Below are 21,643 nucleotides of genomic sequence, written 5' to 3'. Positions count from 1 at the left end.
TCCCAAATGAGACCCTGAAATAAGATAAACAAAAAATTGTCTGCAAATGATTCAAGACCACATTGTACTATTTTATTGGATTTTGCTTTCATATACAAAATGATTTTTCAGAGCCAAAAATCAACTCAAATTTAATCTAAAGAAAAATATCACAACAGAAAGAAGTGTAGAATGCTTTTCCTCAGATGGCAAAACCCTGTTTCTTAAATATGGGGAGAAAGACGCTGCCACTAACCTGGAGGTCAAAGATGTTCACCACCAAAAATACTGCCCAAATTTCTGGCAGATGTCTTCACACATAGCTGACAAAAGATTGCTTAACTGTAATATTGTTTGCGCAATACACTAAATCGAGCACTCCAGCAAAAGAAAACGTAAATATTGACCTGTTTCAAATGCTAAGAACTATTGTTAGTTACCTGCTATGCGTTTTCATTGAAGTAAATGAGATGAGATGAGCCTTTATTGATCCCCAGAGGGGAAATTCAGGAATAAGTAGTTAGAATGTACTACTGCTGGCTCGCCTTCAATTCAATAGTAAACTAATAAACATTGTGTATTCATAGATGGTTGAGAAAGGCAAATGGGTAAACATGTGCAGGAAGAACATGGATCATCTTTTTCATGGTTCTAAAATGTTCAACCTACATCCTACTGAGAGCCATTTTATTCTGATTGTGTTGACAGGAATCTGATTGAGCTCTAATTGTGATTATTTTTTTAGAAGAAACATAAATGCAGCTACTTTCCAATGCAGCACACTTGTTACCTTCACCTAAATCTGTTGGACAGCCATGTGTTACTTAATGTCAGTACTCTGAAAACAGATTGGAATTGAACTCGTAATAAAACCATCAGTTTGAAGTTTGAAACAGCTTTGTATCCATCATGTTAAATGAAAAGTGGATGTAACAACGCAACTGTTTCAAACAGAAATTCGAGAGAGATTACTCCAATAATTAATGTGACCCAGCATGGGGAGTGACGCATTATGTAGAGTGGTACTCCATCTTTTTGTTACATGTTGTGCTATTAAAAGCTCCTCAGGTTTTAGTGTCATGTTTGGGAGAGGGGCTGATGACAAAGACTATTACTTTAAAAAACACTCATGGCAATTTGAATATAAAATAAAACCCAAAAAATACTTTGCTCCAGCATCTGTGTTCTGATATTTTCTCTTGAGGTCTTTTAAATCATCATGAAAGACTCACTGCAGCCTCTTTTCCTTCTGTTTTTTTCTCCCTAATGTTTTCTTTGAATAGTGCAGTCATCAAAGGAAGTCCTTGTATTTTAGAAGTCTCGTAAGGAGCAGCAGAGATAAGAATTGCCTGGAAGATACCATCAAAAACATGACAGTTATGTAGGATGCAGAAATAGTCTTGAACTTGTTTCAGTTATCCCTGGTATTATATTAACTAATATTATTAGACTACTTGTTTTTACTACTGAAACACTGATCCATTTAACTCCAAATATATAGATTGCATTTGATTTGTGAATGTGTGCTTTCCCTTCTTTCCTTTGGTGTCTGTGAGCCAGCAGCTCGCTAGAACATGTGAATATTTTAGATATACAAGCCAAAATATTTTAAGATATTGTTTGTGCACTGCTGTTATCCAATAGATCTTCGTAATCTATATGTGCTATGGTAGCTAATGTAAGAGATTTGTGACACAACCGCAAACATAAAAGTGTACTACAACAAATCTTCACAATCATAAATAACCTGATTTATCAAGTAAGAAAAGCTAAATAAAAGCATTTAACAGATCCTCTGCTTGGAGCAGATTGCATGACAGACTGATAAAGAAAATAAACAAGATTACTAGTGCTAGCAGTGGAGGGATGAAACAATGAGTGCTGCTGCTTATCCATGATGGGATCCAGATTAACTGTAGCCATGGAAAAGGAAATGACAGACTTACAGTGTTTAACTGAAGAGAGTTCAGGAAAGGTGAATGCTGTTTTGGTCACTTAATCTGGAAAACCTTCAGGCAACTTTAAAATCGTATTAACCTTTATAGCCTATTCTCCACTGAACATTCACCAAGATAGGTCAGACAGGTTTATTTGTATAACCCTTAATAACTGTTTCTGTCTCAAAGGACTTCAAAACACCCACATTATGAAAATAAACCACAGCCCCACAACCTTAGCCCTTCAAATGTGGATGAGAAAAACTCACAAAAGCTCATTAAAAACAAAAGGATTTGCCCCACTGGGATGGCCAAACATGCAGTGGGCCAATGAAGATTAAATGTACTGTATGTATCTTCTCATTATAAGTTGTTTGGTGTTTTAAATGGCTAGATAGTGTTCGAGGAAATAAGCAGCTCACATCAGCAAGATAGAAAAAGGAGATCTTAGCTACCTGAGCAAACACATATTCCAACAAATCACTAACACAAAAGCATTTTTTTTTTACTATAATGAATCCTTTTGTTATGTCCTAATCTTACACATTTTCAGAAAATCTTACTTAAAATCATACTTCAATTGGAAATCGATGTGCAGTAGGAAAGTTTCTAGAAAAACACAAGTTGCTAAATGTTTTGAGTCAGACTCAGACAGAACAAAATTAGCAATGTATGGGTTCTGGCACAGTCAGTGTTTGTCCAATGGATCTCTTTGTTTTGGTTTGGCTTCTGTACTACTGTAGCTGGGTGAAAGATTACTTTTTTTTCAAATCATGCAAATGTATAACAAGCAACTGTAAAAATAAAAAATAAAAAAAAAGAAGCTGAACCTGAATGTCTGCCAACCCTGCCATTCAGAGAGATGATGAGAAATATGATCAGAATCCTGCATCAGCCTGTATACATCTGAGAAAAAGAAAATACATCTGATCTTTTCCTCTATTGGATTCTCCTTTCATACGTGTTTGCTTTACTGCTCCCTTTCTAACAGGTGATCAAGTAACATGATGCATTTCAGATGATTTTCTGAAGCGGAGGGTAAAAAAGCAATTTCTTCTCCAGACACACCATTACATCCTGACTGGTTTCACAATGAATTGGTTTTTCATACATTTTCATTAATGTTCAATTGGGGCAGATATATAGTCAAACAGAGGTAATTAAAGTCCAAAAGCCACATGCTGCTCTGATTCTGAGAGGCTAATGAAAGATTTAAATTATTTTCATTGCATGTTCAAATTTTTCTTTTTAAATCAAATCTGCAGTGAGATCGGCCGTGCCAGTGCTTGTGTGGAGTCTCTGTTGTGTGGAGATCTTATTAAGGTTTAATAGTTTCATCCCAAAATATCTTGTTGCCCTGAAATGGTAGAAAGTGATGCGTTTTTGTTTCTCCATTTCATTAAGGTTTGCTCTGTGGTCGACTGCAGAGTGGTATTGTTACAGGAGTACACCATTTTCTTTTCTTCTTCTTTACTGCCCTTTTGTGTTCACTGTTTCTTGAAAATAGATATTTCTTGGCTGTCATTCTTCTGCCACTTTATATTTGACTGCTTGCATAGTGGTTTGTTATCTGTTATCTGTTTTGATGTTAAAAGATTGGTGTTTCATTCTGAGATAGTGCCTTGGTTGGTCCTGTTTACAGGGGAACATTGGCACTTCACTTTAAATGTATATATGGCACAGTTCAGTTTTGAGATTACAGGGAAACAGAAGTAGTCTGGCTATCATCAGACCAAGCTCAATCTACTGCACAAGAGGCGTGATCAACGGGCATAGTTCAAATGATGCTGTGCAATTGGATAGTCCTTCAACCAATCAGACCAACGATCCGACGTACTTTGCAACAACGGGGTTTGAGCTGAGCTCCATTCTTTTGGCCACCAGCGGGGCTAGCTGGTAAATTAGGCTTTTACCAAAGCCGGTCAGTAGTAAGGCAAACACATCCTTCTTTTGTAGGAATTGTTCCAGGGCAAGTTTCTGTTCTGTTTTCAGAGAAAACTTGCCTTTGAAATCTTTTAAAACAGCAGCGACAGCAGCATCAATGGGTCGCTGCACTTAAGTGGCCGCCTTGTAAACAAAAAGCTGCTTGCTGTCGCTTCTCTGTCGTCATCGTGTTAAACCCGCCAATAGCGCGCCAGGTGGATAAGCCAGTTTGTGATTGGTCCCTGCAGATATGTAACGGAAGCAGGATAGAAAAATGTACAGGTTTCCAGCCTGAGCTAAAGGGCGAAATCAAATTGCAGGCAGATTGGGCTGGGTTTACCCAGTCTAAAGTAGAGGCACAGTTGTGTTCATATTTGTCAGGGGAATCGCTGCATCTGGAAACTGTCATGACAATCTCCACTCTAGACCTCCCTGACCCTTTGTTTTTTTTTGTTTTACAGCCACATACTAAATATCCAAATGCATAATTTCCACTAGGGATGGGGCGTATGTCCCCCTTACTTTTATAGTTTCAGTTTGATTTCTTACTAAAACCTCTCTGAACATTGTTGGGTTACACTTTACTTGAAGGTATCTACATAAGAGTGACATGACACTGTCATGACACATGAAACCTAACCCTAACCGTATGGGTTAGGTTTCATGTGTCTGACAATGACACTTAATGACAGAAGCGTTATATCATAAACGTTTATGACTTGTTTATAATGTTTATGACACGTTCATGACAGTGTCATGTCACTCTTATGTAGATACCTTCAAGTAAAGTGTAACCCATTGTTGTCTTACTGTCCAGTCACCATAGTCCAGATGGGAGATCTGGGTCGCTAAACATTTGGATATTTTTCTCTGAGTCCTTCTCAGTTATTACATCTTTAATGTGGATGTCCAATCAGTACTGATGGTATATGTAGTCGGCTCTACACGCTGTATTTCCCCTGTGGCTTCTTGTTAAGCAGCTGGCCGGTAAACAGTACTCGTTGGTATCTCATTCTTTCTTCGGAGGCAGACAAAAAACACCCTAAAATCGCCCTGCAGGCCTTGGTTGTTTCTGAAAAAGGTCACATCTTTGTCCAAGTACACATGCACAAACGCAAAGGCACCACCAGGCAGTTGGTGTTTGTTCTCTTCCCGTGGCCTCCGCCAGCCATATCCTCCCTGCTCCAGCTGCAGCCTCCCTTGGCCTCTTCTTTTGGCTAAATATCTAAGTTAGTCAAAACATTGTAAAATGTACACTGTAAAACATTCTTGTCCATAACATCCTCTTGCTGATGGAAGCACAGCTATTTTGCAATATAAGAGAAAAGAGAAGGGAAGTTCATCCTCTTGTAACGTCATTAGAGGACTGAAGTAAAGCAGATTTTGCAGCTGCAGCCGGCTGAACACCAGAGACATGGAAAACATTGGAAATAACGACATGCTTTTTTCACACCATATCTGGTTCAAATAGATAGAGATAAGGTTGAAAATCACTGAATTTTCCCTTTAACGAGCAGCAGGGTACCTTTTTTGTCCTGTGTTTTGCCTCTCAGGCTACATAAAGGCCGCCCTACCTAATTGCTAGTGGTTGTTGGGGCTGTATGCAGCCTTGAAAATAATACCTGCAGACTTTGCTCAGGCCGAGGAGAACGTATTTACACACTGTGTTAGTTTTGCACATTAAAAAAAAAATCATTTTATCTGTATTTTAATTTAAGATAAGGCAGTGAAGCTCAGTGTTTTGGCAGTAAAATTGAAGATCAGAAAGTATCAGGTCTCCATCAAAGAAACTTAAAAGGACTTTAAGTAATGTTAGTGCATACAGTGGTATACATATCTCTACTATCTTTTATACTATATATATTAAAAATATTACATGTGCCGCCACTTGTGAAACCAAACCTCCTGTGTTAATGTGTTGCCTGCATTTCATTACACAAGAAAAGCCCTGTGCCAATCTTCTCATTGATGTAGTCTGGGTTGGCCAATTTGCAGCACATACTGATGAGACTGTGTCCTAGCTGCATTCTTTGTCACACTGTTTTCATTACATCCATTCATCCCAGATTTCAAAGACTGTAGGGATTTCACATTACAAAGATTCCTGCCATATGGTGTTTGTCTAACTGAAAGGGGACAGTTAATATGACACAGATACATTTGTACCTATTTTAAACCATTGCTGTGATTGAGGAGCTGTCATTTTAGCCGAGGACTAAACTGAGAGAAGAGGAGATGCTGAGCGAGTTAGTGATGATATGAAGGACAGAGTGAAACCTATAGGGAATTATTGGACTGCCTGTTCTGAAGGATTTGTCCTTAATCAGGTTTTGAGAGGCCAATTAAAGGCTCAGATTTATGAACTCCTGATCAAATGTAGGAACAGATGATGGTGCATTAATTAGTCCTAAGAGCGATACATTACTTAAAGAAGAATCATCCACTCTCAAGGACTATAGATTTGAGGATTGCATGGATAAAAATAGTAACCCTAGATCAACCATCTGTCACTGATTCTAGACCTAGAAACAGTGCAGCATCAGTCAGCCTCAATCAATATTGATTTTTTAGTTTCAAAATAATTTGTGCGCTCATCTCTTAAACAAATCCCCACTGCACGTCACAAGTGAAATAAAGAAAAGCAATTCCAGAAAAACAATTGGTGAAAGCCAAGCCAGTCAATGTGTGATGGGAGATTTAACTCGTCCTGCATCAACCCACAGATAGACAGACTGCAGGTGTCCATGGTATGTTGGCCTTTTGTTTCTCTGTACTTTTCTCTAATAGAAAGTGACATTACTGAAAATGCCCTGATTTCTGAACATGTTTATCCAGTGAATCTTCATGAAAAACTACTATACAGAGTAGGATAGATGAATAGATAGTAGGACGGAGACAACCCAAACTCTGTTTAGTGTTTGTTTTGTGCGTTTATGTAAGTTTTCTTGTTAAACTCTTTGTTCATTTTTATATACAGTATATTTTGATATTTTAAGGATTGTGCGTTGTAAATGGGTTTAGGATATTAATGCTATAAATGTGACACTGAAAGTATTGGACCATGTTGTAGGCTGCTCCCACTTTCCACAGAGTGTAGCAGCTACTGTCTGAGGATGAACTTCCAGGCCAAGCTCTGATGACCGACTGTAATAGGCAGTTTGACTGACAGTTCCTGTGTGAGCATTTCTACAGTCCTGCCCTCTAACTTAACACTAACTCACCAACTTGCTTTTCTAGCCAAACATTCAAAACTAACCACAGAAATCAGCAGAGACTTTTAAATTTAAAGCACCATGCCATTGTAACAATTCCCCTTTGTCAGCTGAGCGGTCCAGCTCAATGCTGATTAATGAGCTGGGGTCAGAGTCGCCCAAGGAAGAAGGTGCCATTATCGGCGATACTGCACATGTAGGAATTTCTGAATGGAGGTGAAGTCAGGAAAGACAATCAGTGTTAATCACAATGAAAGAGTACACGTGATCTAAGCTATCTATGGCAAATCCAGCAGCGACTAGTTCAGCCATGTTTAGTTTCTTTTCAAGGTGTTGGCTATCATTACGGGTTCATGAATAAAAAATATCCAGTACTCTTTGGACATTTTGTGAGGCTGCTTTTTTTTTAGATTGATGCAGTGAATGGAAGACCTCAACTTTTCCATTGATCATAAAATAGCAACCGCATGGAACAAAGACAATAACGTGATTACAATGATAATAAAGATTATGATGTGGTTATAGTGCACAGTATACATGATTGTGTAAATGTTCATGTACAAACAAGTTTATAGTCAAAAACAGCTAGTAAGGAATTGGGATTATTTTCTTTTTACAGCTGTTTGCCGTGTTAATATCATCATATCTTTCCTCAGTGTGACGTTTAGTCAAATCATTTAGCCAGCCGCGGCAGCTCATTCTGTGGCCATTTGTGAAATTACGCTGCCTTTAATAGTTTTGCCAGGTTTTTGTGAGATGTGTTTGTGGTTTTGTCAGATTAGAAGTAGAGCAGAAGGCACAGTGAAACCAGGGAGAGCCTCATTAAACTGCAGCGCTGAGTTTTCCTGCCTCTCTTGTTAACAGCATTCTTTCCCCCATTCATCTGTTTCAGGACTCAGATTCACTTCACAGTGGCCATTGATTTCACTGCATCAAATGGTGAGTGTTTTAACTCCCATCATCCTATTGTGCTTCCATTTATCATCTGATGTATCACTATGACGTTTGCCATTAATCAAAGAGGAGGCTGGAGTTTTCTCCTTGCTTGTAATATTCTTACTTGTTAAACTTTCTTTTTATTAAAGTGTTTGCACGATAAAAAAATAAGTCAAGGACATAATATAAACATTGAATTCCAGTATTGCTAATAAACCAGATAGTCACATTGAGCCCCTCCTCTCATTCAAAACATCCAATTTAGCCTCGGGTCTCTCATGTTACTCCTGTTGCAGCTGTCAGTTTGGCCTCAGTCTAATGGTTTGCATCACTGACTCTCACTTCTCTTGTCTTGGAAGGAAATCCGTCCCAGTCCACTTCACTGCACTACATGAACCCATACCAGATGAATGCCTATGCCATGGCCCTGAAGGCCGTGGGAGAGATCATCCAGGACTACGACAGTGATAAGATGTTCCCTGCCCTGGGATTCGGTGCTAAGCTGCCCCCTGATGGGAGGGTCTCCCACGAGTTCCCTCTGGTGAGTAAACTTTGGGGTTATTTCAGACACTGTACTTAATTCAGCATTAGAATTGTTCATAAAGTGAATCAGACTCTATGTGTGAAAATTAATTTGGCCCTCCCAGTGGAGCTTATCTTTGACTGTGAGCACTTGTTTGCGTTTTTATGCTCTCTCCAACATGTATGGATAACGTGCATTATGGATGTGTGGATTTTGAGATGAATGCGGCTACACCTCTGACATGCATAATTCAGAATGAATTTCATTTACCTTTTATAGTGCAAATTAGGTTCTGTAAGGCTGAAGGATTCTTAAATCAATTTGGCTTGTCTCTGCCAGCTAATGTTCTCTGGCTGCTGCATAGTACAGCCTAATGAGGAGTCTGCCTACTGGGTAACTTCTGCATCATGTTTCTATTAAAATTTGTCAATTAAGATTCATCCCACCATATAATTGAAGCCTCATTCTTTCATCATTTAGTCTTGTAAGTGGGTTTAAAAGTAAAGTGGGATTTCTGGGTGAAATATTTTTATTATATATTTTCGGTTAGAAATGTGCCTTGTTGCTAAGGAAGCTACTGTAACCGTTGAAGCAAGTTTGACAAGCACATCTGTGGGAGCAAAGACAGACAGTTTTCAAAATGTTTCAGCCCTTAAAGAGTAATTCCACACTGCTCCATCTTTTATGGCAGATAAGTACTACTGCACAGACTCTCTGTGGGTTGCAATGAAAATTACAAAGTAATAAGATATAAGTCGGATGAACCTGATCACAGCTGGGTGTGGTGTGTTATGATTGAGAACACACCTAGCTGCTACATCACTGTTGCACCTTTTCTTCCAGTACAGAAACCCAAAAGTGTGTTTAGCCTAGCTTAGCTTTGCTTGAAAGTAAATAAATAAAGTTAAATCTGTCATATTTACACCCTGTTTGTTTTGTACTTAAAGGTGCAATATGTAATACTGACAGCTAGTGTTTAAAATAGTTACTGCAGTACAAATTCAAAATACTGGAGAGAGTCGTTTCCCCGTCCCCTCCTCCCCAGACTCGAAGTTCACGGAGGTTGCCAGGCTGAGACCACAGCATCCACAACAATGTTGCTAGATACTTGTCTCACATAGCCAGACGTACTTCACAGCACAGCAGAGTAGCTAATGTTAGATGCTGGCTATATTGACAGTCATAAAAGCCTGTGCTCACGTGGAGCTCTGTACCCAACTGACAGGCACACTTTTTCGGCTTAGAATTACGGTAGGGAACCACTAAAAAACACAACAACCTTGCCATCCTCTCCACCCAACTGAACACACTTTATTGGCTTAGAATTACGGCAACAATCACTAAACACACTGCAAACTCACGGTCCTCTCTTCCCAATTTACAGCCCCCCCTCACTTGGCTTAAAATAACTTACCGTTGTCGGCTATGGCCGCTGAACAGGCTACATGTTGTAAACAGCCGTGGCCCACTTGCCTGGTCGTCCGGTAACGTTAGCTAGCAGTTAGCAGGGTTAGCATGGCGGCCTTAACCAGGACCAGTCGCAATACACTTTACTGGCTGTGTCTCAATTGTTTTTGCAAGTAACCAACTCGGGTACTCTAGCTATATAATTCAATGTGAGTACACAAATGTTGAAATTACATAAAATGCCCGTCCCTTGTAGCCGTGATAAATTAGCCTGAAGCTAATGCTTACCTGTTCAATTAGCCAACTCTGCGTCCTTTTGGGCTTGAAGCTGTCCCATCTTTCAAATACATCTGCAATATTTACCCAGGGTTTGTCTCTGGTCACGCAACTGTTAGAAACATGCCTTTTTTTTTTAGGTCGGGTAGAATCTATCTCTGTTGATCCTGTTTGTTTGTTTGCTGCTTTCATGGCTGTACTAACGTTACAGCTGTAACGCGCTGAGTTTAAATTTTTACAGGTATATCTGGCAACCTGGCATGGCTGTCAAACTGGGCAACAACACACAGGCCAAAACACAAACAGAAATTCCGTCACGGAATGGAAATTTCAAAAGGAGAAAATATTGGCATTAGCATTGTTGTCAGAAAAGATAGTGTTTCAACTTAGCATGTTTCCTTAATATCTGATGATGCATTGGGGTCATTTTGGGATTTATTACAGTAAATATATTACATATTGGACCTTTAACACATTTAGAAATAGAAAATGGATGTTGGATGTATTTTTGAAAATGTTTTGACTAACAAACTTTTCAGCTAACAACAAATATGTGTAAATAAGCCACCTTTGGGGTTGTTGTTTAAAGGCGGCTAGCTGCTTCCATCTGGATCTAGACAGTTTTCACTCATTCATGACACACTCATTCATTCACTCACTATCTCTATTTTGTTAGATGACAAAATCACAAACACTCACGAAGACCTCTGGTCATTTCTTTCTTCTGGCAATCATCTATATTTTTGTTTTTTACACATCTGCGCAATGCATGATGGTAGTTTTCTCGCAATTAGTAAGCACCAATGTGACATAATCTAAGTTCACTCTGAAGGGTATAATAACTTGACATTCATAAACACAGACAAACAGACACAAAAACTCCTTTGTTCCTGCTGCTATAGGCTTTGTTAATAATTCAATGTGAAATGTGGACTTCTGTGTAGTATGTATTTATTTTTGTCCTTTATTGATGGTGTCTGTTGTTTGTATAGCTTTTGTATATGTGTTGTTTATGTTGCATTCTATTGCTGCACAACAAATTGCCCCTCGGGGATAATAAAGACTCCTTGACTTTGACACATCAGAAAACACTACAAAGCAGAGTATACAGTAGTTGATATATCCAGTCTTTGTGCTTTGCTAGGCTAAACATATCCCAGATTTATATCATGATATCATATCATGCAGTTTCACTGGACCCTATTGTTTTTGGTCAGATTATTATTTTTCCGAGTCCTTTGTTGCATTTTTGAGGGGGTTAGAATGCACGAAAACTCACAAAAATGTGCACACATGTCACAACTGGTGAAAATTGCAAAGATTCAAAAGAATTACACATATCCACCACTAGGTGGCGCTATTGCAGAAAAAATGCGTTTGGCCCTATAACTCCAAACCGTACATCGCACATTCAAAAACCATATATTTTCACATTCCCTGGATCCAGCTGAATCTCCTGATGGCGGCCACGCCTATTTCCGCCTAACTTTTATGCGTGAAAAATCGCGATTTATTGAAAACCTACTTTGCCGAACTCCTAGACCGTGCGACCGATCTGCACTAAACTTGGCAGGTAGCATCTCCAGATGGACCTGACAAAAAGATATCCAAAGAATATTTATAGGATAAAAATTGTGCATATTACGCACAAACAAATTTGTGTAGCTAAGTATGAAAACACCAACTTTGCCATATCTCAACCAAAATAAATGCTATCAATGCAAAACTTAAGATTCTTGTTTGCCATGACCCTCTGGAGGTGCACCACACATTTTACGAAAATTGGCCACTAGGAGGCGCTACAAGTACATAAAGTTTATATCTCATGAACGGCTTATCCGATTTTTACAAAATTTGATGGGTACCACCTAGGGCCACTCCTGAGGCCACCCCTACAGTGGGATACTGATTAATCAAAGTGGGCGTGGCCTATGGGACCCACATTTGGATTCACCACTTACACTAATGTGAACAACTTTAATTTTACGGGGTAGATGTACAATGGGTCTTGGACATCAACTACCAAACATTACACATGTGGACCACTAGGTGGCGCTATAATGACGTCAAACGTGTTTTTGGCTATAACTCCCACATTACACATCGCAACGTGTTCCTTGAATTAAGCTTAATCACATGATATAGGCCCCGCCTATTTCCGCTAAGAAGTTTTTTCGAAATATTGCGCAATGGGCAAAACCAACTTTTTCGAACTTGTCCTAGGCCATGCGACCGATCTGCACGAAACCTGATACATAGCATGTCCAGATGGACCTGACCAAACATTATCAAAAGAATTTTGCTACGTTAAAGTATGCCCATTTGACAACCAAACAAATTTTCCTAGCTAGCTACCACACACATATCATATCATATCTCGGCCAAATTAAATGTTATCAGCAAAGAACTTAAGCTCGGCCATTAGGGGGCGCTATAATCAATGTTTATTTGTTTTGGCCAATAACTAAATGCATTTAAATGGGAAATTTGCAATTGAAATATCTCTGCCAGACTAAATGCTATCAACACGAAACCTGTTATGCTTGTTCGACATGCCGCTCTGAGGCTCTGTACCAAATTTGGTAAAGATCAGCCATTAGGGGGTGCTATAGTCAACGTAGACCAGTTCTCGGCACGAAAACTTGCATATAGACTCAGAGGACCCTCATGACAAAAATTTATAAAAGAAATTCTGATAGCTAAAACAGTGCGCAAGTTATGGAGGACCAAGTTCCTGTAGGTGGGTGTCGAAACAGGAACGGTTGAATCTTGGCAAAAGTTAATCCGATTTACATGAAACTTAGAATGTGTGGTCTACATGTGATGTTGCGTCTGTCAGTACCCCCTGAGCAAGGAGCGAGGGCCCATCATCGCTGCTTGCAGCTTTAATTTTTTTTTTTATTTGAGAATATTGTAAACAAGCCAGAGGACTCCGTACACTGTGACATCACTGCTGGTTGTGGTCAGAGGTGCGACAGACAAAAACTGTATGACACTTTCAACCTGAGAGGAAAGTAAAACACTCTTTTCAGCCTGGCATTAAGTTACTCTTCAACTTTACTCCCAGACACATTGTGATAATAATGAAACACTAATTATTGTTTACATTAACTATTAATTGTAATGTCAATTCCATTCTGACTACAATTGTGGTTTCTGTACTGTTCATGTTTTGTTTTTGTTTTTCTCAGAATGGCAACATTGAGAACCCGTACTGTAACGGCATGGAGGGGATTCTCGAAGCTTACCATCAAAGCCTTAAGACAGTTCAGCTATATGGACCCACCAACTTTGCTCCTGTTGTTAATCATGTGGCAAGGTACAAGCACTGTCCAAGTGAACATCACAGAGCACAGTCGTCCTTTCTTTGAAAGTCAAATTGTAAATAATCCTAAGCGGGTAGAAACGCCGTCAGAGGTATTAAGACAGTGAATTATGGTTTCTCTATGAATTGAGCAGAACTAATGAAGGGAAAATAAACAATCGGCTGCCAAGCTGAGATGAATAGAAATGGTAATCGAGTATATGCAGGACCAGACATATTAGAGTGCAGATGCTACATTGCTTTTTGGGCGTCTAGTGTGGTGGTGGGCTGCACCACATGGTTTGTTTAAACAGTAGTGAAACTATAATAAGGCACGGGTGTACACATTTGTGTTTGACAAATACATTAATAAACACCTAAGTAATACAACATGATTCATAAATAAAACTCTTAGAAGGATTTTATGCCTAATAAAAAATTTCACATTATTTGAAGAGTCTCTGTTGAAAGCAATCGCAGACTTAAAATAAATAACATTTCTACAGTGTCACTTTATAGAGTGCAGTAAAACTTGAATAAAATTCTTCACAAAGCTGTTGCAGTGCCTCAACTATTCAGAACAAGTGAAATAGGTCATCCAGTAAACCAATGATGATGTTTCTACTCTTTACATGGCCAGAAACAGATCTTAACATTAGATGTTGAGCAGAACATACAATTGTTTTTGGTAGAAGGGGTTTGAAGTTTATACATTCACTGTTTTACATGAGGCACAGGCAGAATGCTCTTAAATGGATAATGGTGTTGATGCAAAATACATGCTGTAAACTAGATGTACAGTATGATGTTAAATTGTTAATATGTTTAATGTTCTACGTTCTCATCTATGGAGTAATCTTAAAAATATAGACTCTATAATACAATGTTGTGTTTATTGCTGCAGTTATTACTCTGCTAATGTGATCAAATGAGGTGAGTGTGGCCCACATGGCTGTTTGGCAGCTGTGGAAGACAAAGGTCTCTTTAATCTCCTCAACAACAGTCATCGCTCTTGGCCTTGTCACTGACTGGTCAAGCGCTTTGATTAAAATGCCAACTCATCAAAGTCAAATTTACCAATTTGAAAGCGAGTGTAAGGGCTGACCTCTCACCTGTCTCACAATGATCTGTCATGTTTTTCCCCCGTCTTGCTCATGTGTGGTCAATCCAGTGCTAGGCAATCAATAATGCTCTAAAAGAATAAGACTGCAGCACTTGCATAAACAGTTTAATAAATTATTCATAGAGCAGCCAGCGATGGGCGACTGAAACTAGGCCACACTCACTGTGCTGTGTCTGGATAGACCTCTGAGACATGAAGAGCTATACAACATATTTCACTTCTATACATGTCTATATTAAGCTTTTGTGTCATATGGTGGGCGGGGGTCAACATTCTTTCTGAAAACCATGTTAAAAACAAGTTTTTTAATGTTTTTAATCTCAGACACAGACGTTGCTGCTCTAGACTTTCTCTGTGGTTGTTTAAACCAATATCAGAGTTTTATGTAAATTCATGGACATATCTGCATCTGTTTCAAATGTTGTTTACCTTAACATGGTGTCTGTGGTACTGTCTTAAACCACTCTGTGCTGATTATTTCTCTGTTTTAGTTATGCAGCAGCAGTGCAGGACGGGTCTCAGTACTTTGTGCTGCTCATCATCACTGATGGCGTCATATCAGACATGGCTCAGACCAAGGAGGCCATAGTGAATGTAAGTGCTGCTCTAACACTACCTGGAGGACGTTCACCTCTCTTTCTCTCTCTCTCTCTCTCTCTCTCTCTCTCTCTCTCTCTCTCTCTCTCTCTCTCTCTCTCTCTCTCTCTCTCTCTCTCTCTCTCTCTCTCTCTCCCCCTGCATTGGCATTGCAGGTGCTTTTAGCTTGCTGTGGCATTTCTCTCAGGCTCTCTCTTACTTTGAAGGGTGTATAAGCCAGTAGCACTAGATTTGAGGATTTATGGGATGTTTTCTGCTCCACTTGTCTCACCCCCTGTGCTCGGGTGCTCTGTTTGGCCAATATTTTTCCTTTTTATTGAAGACCCTCATGAAGCTGAGGGGCTCAGCTGAGGTTTACTTTCTGGTCAACTGGTTCACTTTATTACTCAGCACACCATCTGAGGCACAGCAACACGTTGCTCTGACCCCCAGCAGACTGGGTTTAAAGGGAATTTGCGACTGTTAATCAAAACATTCGAACAGCCACACCTTCCTTTTAAGATCTTGTCTGCTGCTCTGCACTCCTCGGAACCTGCTGTGTCTTGCTACCACTTCTCGCCTCTCAGTTTGGACCTGGCTACACTTTCCTCTGCCCACAGAGCAAAAGACTGACTGACCTGCCTCACTTGGCATGTAACGTTTGCCCCGGAGAGATGAATTATAAGAAAAGAGTTACGTGACACGCTCATATCTGCACTTTTGGTTTCTTATTTGTGCTCTCTGATGCTTTGGTGTATATCTGTTGGTAATTTTGCAGGTACTGCTGCTGTTCAAACTGTACTGGCTGAACTAAACCAGCACAGCTTAGCCTTCAGTGACTAATGTGTCCACACATCTAACAGGACAGCCTCTGGGGTCATCTTTCCTTTGATGTTTTTCCTTTAAGCTCCAAATTTCATTTCAGGATTTTAAATTATACAAAAAGGGTCTCTCTCTGACCTGGTAGGCTTTAATATAAATGAATTTGTGCCCAGGTATTGGATTATGTCTCCAGGTGTCAGTTTGTTGTCTGCATAGAAGGCTGACTCAACCAGTAACTTCATAAAACCCATGAATATTTTAAATTTCAGAGACACTTAAAGAACCACTCTGAATCAACAAAGTAAATGTTTCACCTTTCTGGCCGACTTTGGACACTTACTTAACTGACTAAAAAATAACCTGCATGTTATGTAAAAATGCTACAAGAAGAGATACTCTACTACTGAATGTAATTATGTTGTACACATTTTATTTCTTATTTTACCAAATTCCTAATCAAGCCAGCATGTTTAGATGTCTGTTTTTTAAAATTAAATGTCCATCTTAAAACTTCTCTTTTTCTCACTTCTCTCACCATTGACCTCTTCAACACCACATTAATTACAAACTCTTGCAGTACAGCCAAACTTTGTTCAAACCCTAAGAACCAAGGGTTTACAAAGACACCGGATATGTTAATGTGTATATGTATCTTGATTTTGCAGAAATGTGTATAAAATCATGCATGAGACATAGAAGGCAGCTATAGAAAACATGGAGTTTAGGGTTTGAATGTTTGACTCAGGGTAAACATTGTGCTTCAATAAAGAGTTGGAACAAACTGATTAAATTATTTTCCAAACTTAAAGTTACTTAAAAATGCACTGAAATGAAAAATACATTTTCCAAGTTCTAGTTCTTTATCCCTATGTTAGATGTTCATTTATCTCTTTTTACATGCTAAATGTATGAGTTTGTTTGCAAAAATAGATAAAAGCAATTCTTAAAATGAATAAATCAAAAACAGTTTGAGTGACATTCCCTTGAGTACGCAAAACAAAAAACATGATTTATGAAAATGTAAAAGTTGAGATATCTAAAAACAACCCATCACCAGTTTAATATAAAACAGATACATCTAATTTTGCAAATAAACACATTTTTGAGTATTCTTTAAATCAAAATCCATCTCTTTTCTCGTAAAAATATTTTTTCATGACTCATCTTTAACTTGATCAAATCAAATGTGATTTGGAGTGAGTTAACGCCGCTCATCATATAAAGCCACACTTGACCATGAGCTTGTGGGTAACTAGCTGAGCAATATGATAGTTGGATTTCAGCTGGTTTATATTTCACATATGTTTCATTCTGAAATACGTCACCATTAGAAATTAATGGGGAAATTGGATTATATGAAGTAAAATAGACACACCAAAGAACCTGGATGTGTTAGCATCTGCACTGGAAACATCTATCTACCTATCAATGAGGCACAACAGTGTATTATACTGTAACAACAATATCTGCTTCAAGTCTTGGTATATTTGTTTGTGGTTGTGGTTCTGTAGCCTGGAAATCTGTGAGTAATGATAATGGCCCAACTCGAGGGGTGGCACCAAGCATGCATTTGAAAATATCACTGCATGCAATTGGATAACACTACGACTAATGTTTACTGACTGATTCCAGACTTCGACGTCGCAGCGCTGTCGTCATCTGTTTAGCTTGCCTCTGGCTCGCTTATATCAGATACACCTATGTGATTGGTGCAGCTCGGCTCCAAGGGCATGGGTAATGAGCATCATTACTCATTGCCAGAGTGACTCACTGAGCAAATTCAAATTGTGCTCTCGCGAGAACTCTGGATTTCCAGGGTAGTGGTTCTGTGCAGTGAGAGGAGAATGTGTTCAGACAGATCGGTGGAGTGAGATCCCCTGAGTGACTTTACAGTAAAAGCAAAGTAACAAATGGTGTAGACTAAATAATTCAGCACTGGATACAGATATTTATAGGTATATGCTTGTGTGGTCTTCTGCTGCTGGAAATGGGCAAACCGAATGGATGTATTGAGAGCAAAAGGTCATGAGGAATGAGCCTGATGGAGGGAAAGATAAAATGGGTAAAGGATATGGAGGAAGAATAATGATAGAGAACATGGAGAGGATGGTCCTCCTCAGTCTACTTACTCCTATCTGTGACAGGCCTCTCCCCTCAGGAGGTTTTTCCAGGAAAGCTGACCTACTTTTACCCCTGTAAATGCATTTCTACCACCAAGCATACATCATTCATTCATGCCAGAGCGTTCACATTCTCCACATCAGGACTGTTGTTTAGATTTGTACTACAAACTGTTTGGAAGATAAACCTTACATCTTTTTATTTATGTTTAAGTTTAGATACACAGGCAGGACATGTGGCCTTTCTGTTCTGATCTTAACAGTGTTTGAAACACTTCTATATGCAAAGATCATGAATAGATCATGTTAAACTAAGTGATGTACAGTAAGTGTGCAGGACGATGTTTTTTTAGTAAAGCGTTTGACTTTTTTACATGTTACCATTACTGTTTTACTGCACTTTAACTCATTTGGAATTCCACATTGTAAAAGCAGCCTGTAAAATGTGTACACTGTATAGAAGTTTGCTAACATATTATGTTATAGGCTGGCTGTTGTAAAAACCTTGGGGCCCCTAAGTTGAATAATGTATTTTATATTTTCTCTCGGTCCCTGGATAACCCAAACTATGCAACATAATGTGTTATTTTATCTTGTCCATTATTGTTTCTGTTCTCTGGAGAAATGGTCTTGCAGATTAATTCTGACTTTGCAGAATGAGAAGTGTAGTGGGAGAAAAATACAATTAACTGGAAATGTAACCCTGACTGACTGTTTGTTCTTCTTGTTCACGACAGGCAGCCAAACTCCCCATGTCTATCATCATTGTTGGAGTTGGCCAAGCTGAGTTTGATGGTGAGAACAGTAACTAAAGTTCTTCAGGGAACAAATGTGTAAAGAAACAGTGGAAACCAGTTTATGGTCAGTTTGCATCAGGGATGGTTTGTTTTAGTCAAATTTCTCTTTAGGCTTGCCCCCAACCATAACAATTATTGTACATCATCATCAGTATGAATTTTTGTTTTTTATGTGAGATTATTTTTAATACCTTTTCTCTGCAGCCATGATTGAGCTGGATGGTGATGACATCAGGATTTCCTCACGGGGGAAGTTGGCAGAGAGAGATATTGTACAGGTGACACCTTTTTAATGTTTTGTCTCACTCTCAGCTTGACATGGGAAGGACACAGCTTATTTTCCAAAGAGAGTGGTTACAAGGTTCCCTGTTAGTGGCATTGCTTATAGATGCCGATGTTGGTTGTTTCTAGTTACGAAGCAAGATATCTCAAGAGCTATAGGCCAGATTGCCTTGAAAGATATTAATTAATAACATGAATTCTCATATTCTTATTGGCAAGTGTTTGCAAAATTAGCAGAACACATTCATGCTCAAAAGAGGATAAACTCTTATATTAGATAGATAGATGTTTTAATGACCTGGTCTTTCCTCTAGCACCATTATCATGGAAACTTTAACATGCTCTTATCTTTAAAGCTTCATGCATGTATCCCTATAGTATGTACCTCCGCAAAATCAACTACTTATGGCAGGTACAGACATGCCACATGGCGACCTCGAGAACTGTGATCAGTCAGCTTGGAAAGCTTGTGTTTCTGATGCAAGTAGAGATTGTTGAGAGTGAAGACGACATTAAGAAACTTAAAGAAGCCTCAAATATCTGCTGATATTCAGGGAGAAAAATCTAGCAAAGCCACCTCCACTGCAGGTTTTCTACTAGAGCTACAGCTACAGAAGGGCTTTAGCCTGTTAGACTTGTTGCATACATAATACATTCTTTTCATAAAGTCATACATTTCTCACAGTTTGTCCCATTCAGAGACTACATGGACCGCACTGGCAACCACGTGCTGAGCATGGCGCGGCTGGCTAAAGACGTACTGGCCGAGATCCCTGACCAGCTGATCTCCTACATGAAGAGCAGAGGCATTAAACCTAACCCTGTCGCTGTCCCTTACTCGTTTGGGGATCAACACCAGACCAACCCCATCTGAGCCCCACACACAGCTCCGCGTCGGGTTGGGGCAGGGTCGTGGTTGAGGGGAACCAGCCTTCACAACCATCTTTTGGGAAGAAATGGAAACGCTTTTAAGGCCCTTTCGTAAATATTATTTCGGCTAAACAAAAAAGTAGATGAGACTCCATTTTGTTTTGGAGAAATACAACTGCTTTGGGTGAACCTGCTGATGATCAGGGAGTTTTTTCTCTCTGAGGATGAGAGCACTGAGAGGAGCCCAGTGTAGAAGGAGGTTTTAGTTGTTCGCTGTCAAACCTGTCAAAGTGGTGATGTAATGGATAGCAAGTAAACCTGTAGAGAGAGCCTGTATGAAGGCATAAATATATTAGAATGTGCCAGTGTGTATCATGTTTGTGATACCTTTTGGAATTGGTGTGTGTTATACTAGGAAATCATGTGTATACTAATTTATTTATTTATTTATTTATTTATTGCAGAAATAGTTTATTAATAGGGTGGGGATTAAAGTCATATTTTCCCTGTAGTTTTCAATCTTATATTTTGTGACTAGTGTAATAAAAAAGATCCCCATTTCTACTTTGATAAGCACTGTAATATAAAAGCATGTGATAAGACCTATTCAGCAGCTAATGAATCATTTTCACTGATGGATCATTTTTGATTGTAAGCCGTTATGTAGAGGACCTGCTGTAAGCTGTTGCCATACTGATTTTCCAGCACCATGTCTGATACATATATCTAATATTTATATTAACAGTATGCACTAATTACTGTCCATATGAAAAGCACAAAGTTAAAATGTTAATCTTATCGCAAAGAAAATAAATGAAAGGACCCCTAATTAAGTTCTCAACACGGCTTTAGCATTAGTTCAAACCAGATGAAAGGAAATTACTATACTAAAAAATATATATATATATATATATATATATATATATATATATATATATATATATATATATATGTGTGTGTGTGTGTGTGTGTGTGTGTGTATATATATATATATACACACACACACACACACACACTAAGGCACATTCCTTGAATTATTCATCTATTTTTCTGTAAACTTACTGTTTTATGATACAGTAAAAATAGATGAATAATTCAAGGAACATACTTGCTTTTACTGTTTGTATGCAGAGAGCTAAATTATAAGTCATGCTGCCATATCTAATTCGTCATCTCGCTGTTTGTGTTTCTTTCCATTACATTTGTTGTGGTTACAGTTTATTGTCTGGGATTTTCCTTGGACTCTACAAATACACTTTCAAAAGACTGTTGTCATGTAATACCCACTTTTCTTTTTTTTCTTAAATTGATTTGTTTTTTCCTGGAATGAAAACTGAACAATCACAAATCTTGCAATGAGATATTTGGGCATTGAATGTTTTTTTGTTGTTGAAGAAAACTATTTTTTGTTCTGATTCATTCAGTGTCTTATTATTGGATTGTGTTTATTGTTCCCAGATATCACTGTTTACACTAATGCACAACGGCCCATTTTATAACAAAACATTGTGATGCCATTTTACTACCTAAGATACAATTTGACATTTCTTTTACGA

The 21,643-nt window shown here is 38.7% G+C and overlaps 1 protein-coding gene across 1 annotated transcript in view; it reads left to right on the top strand.

The window, feature by feature from the left end:
* cpne5a (copine Va) overlaps positions 1-20,954 on the top strand; it is a 73,075-nt gene extending 52,121 nt beyond the window's left edge. Inside the window, exons 14-20 of the mRNA XM_078253951.1 lie at positions 7,944-7,990; positions 8,347-8,528; positions 13,385-13,512; positions 15,112-15,214; positions 18,876-18,933; positions 19,140-19,213; positions 19,903-20,954. Coding sequence (XP_078110077.1) covers positions 7,944-7,990; positions 8,347-8,528; positions 13,385-13,512; positions 15,112-15,214; positions 18,876-18,933; positions 19,140-19,213; positions 19,903-20,091 — 781 coding nt within the window. The 3' untranslated portion in view covers positions 20,092-20,954. The remainder of the gene's footprint in view (positions 1-7,943; positions 7,991-8,346; positions 8,529-13,384; positions 13,513-15,111; positions 15,215-18,875; positions 18,934-19,139; positions 19,214-19,902) is intronic.
* The last annotated feature ends 689 nt before the right edge of the window (positions 20,955-21,643 follow it).

Source organism: Sander vitreus, chromosome 7, assembly GCF_031162955.1.
Source record: "Sander vitreus isolate 19-12246 chromosome 7, sanVit1, whole genome shotgun sequence".
In the NCBI taxonomy this organism is placed as follows: domain Eukaryota; kingdom Metazoa; phylum Chordata; class Actinopteri; order Perciformes; family Percidae; genus Sander; species Sander vitreus.
The sequence above is the reverse complement of the archived record's forward strand: the minus strand, read 5'-3'. Positions and strand labels throughout refer to the sequence as shown.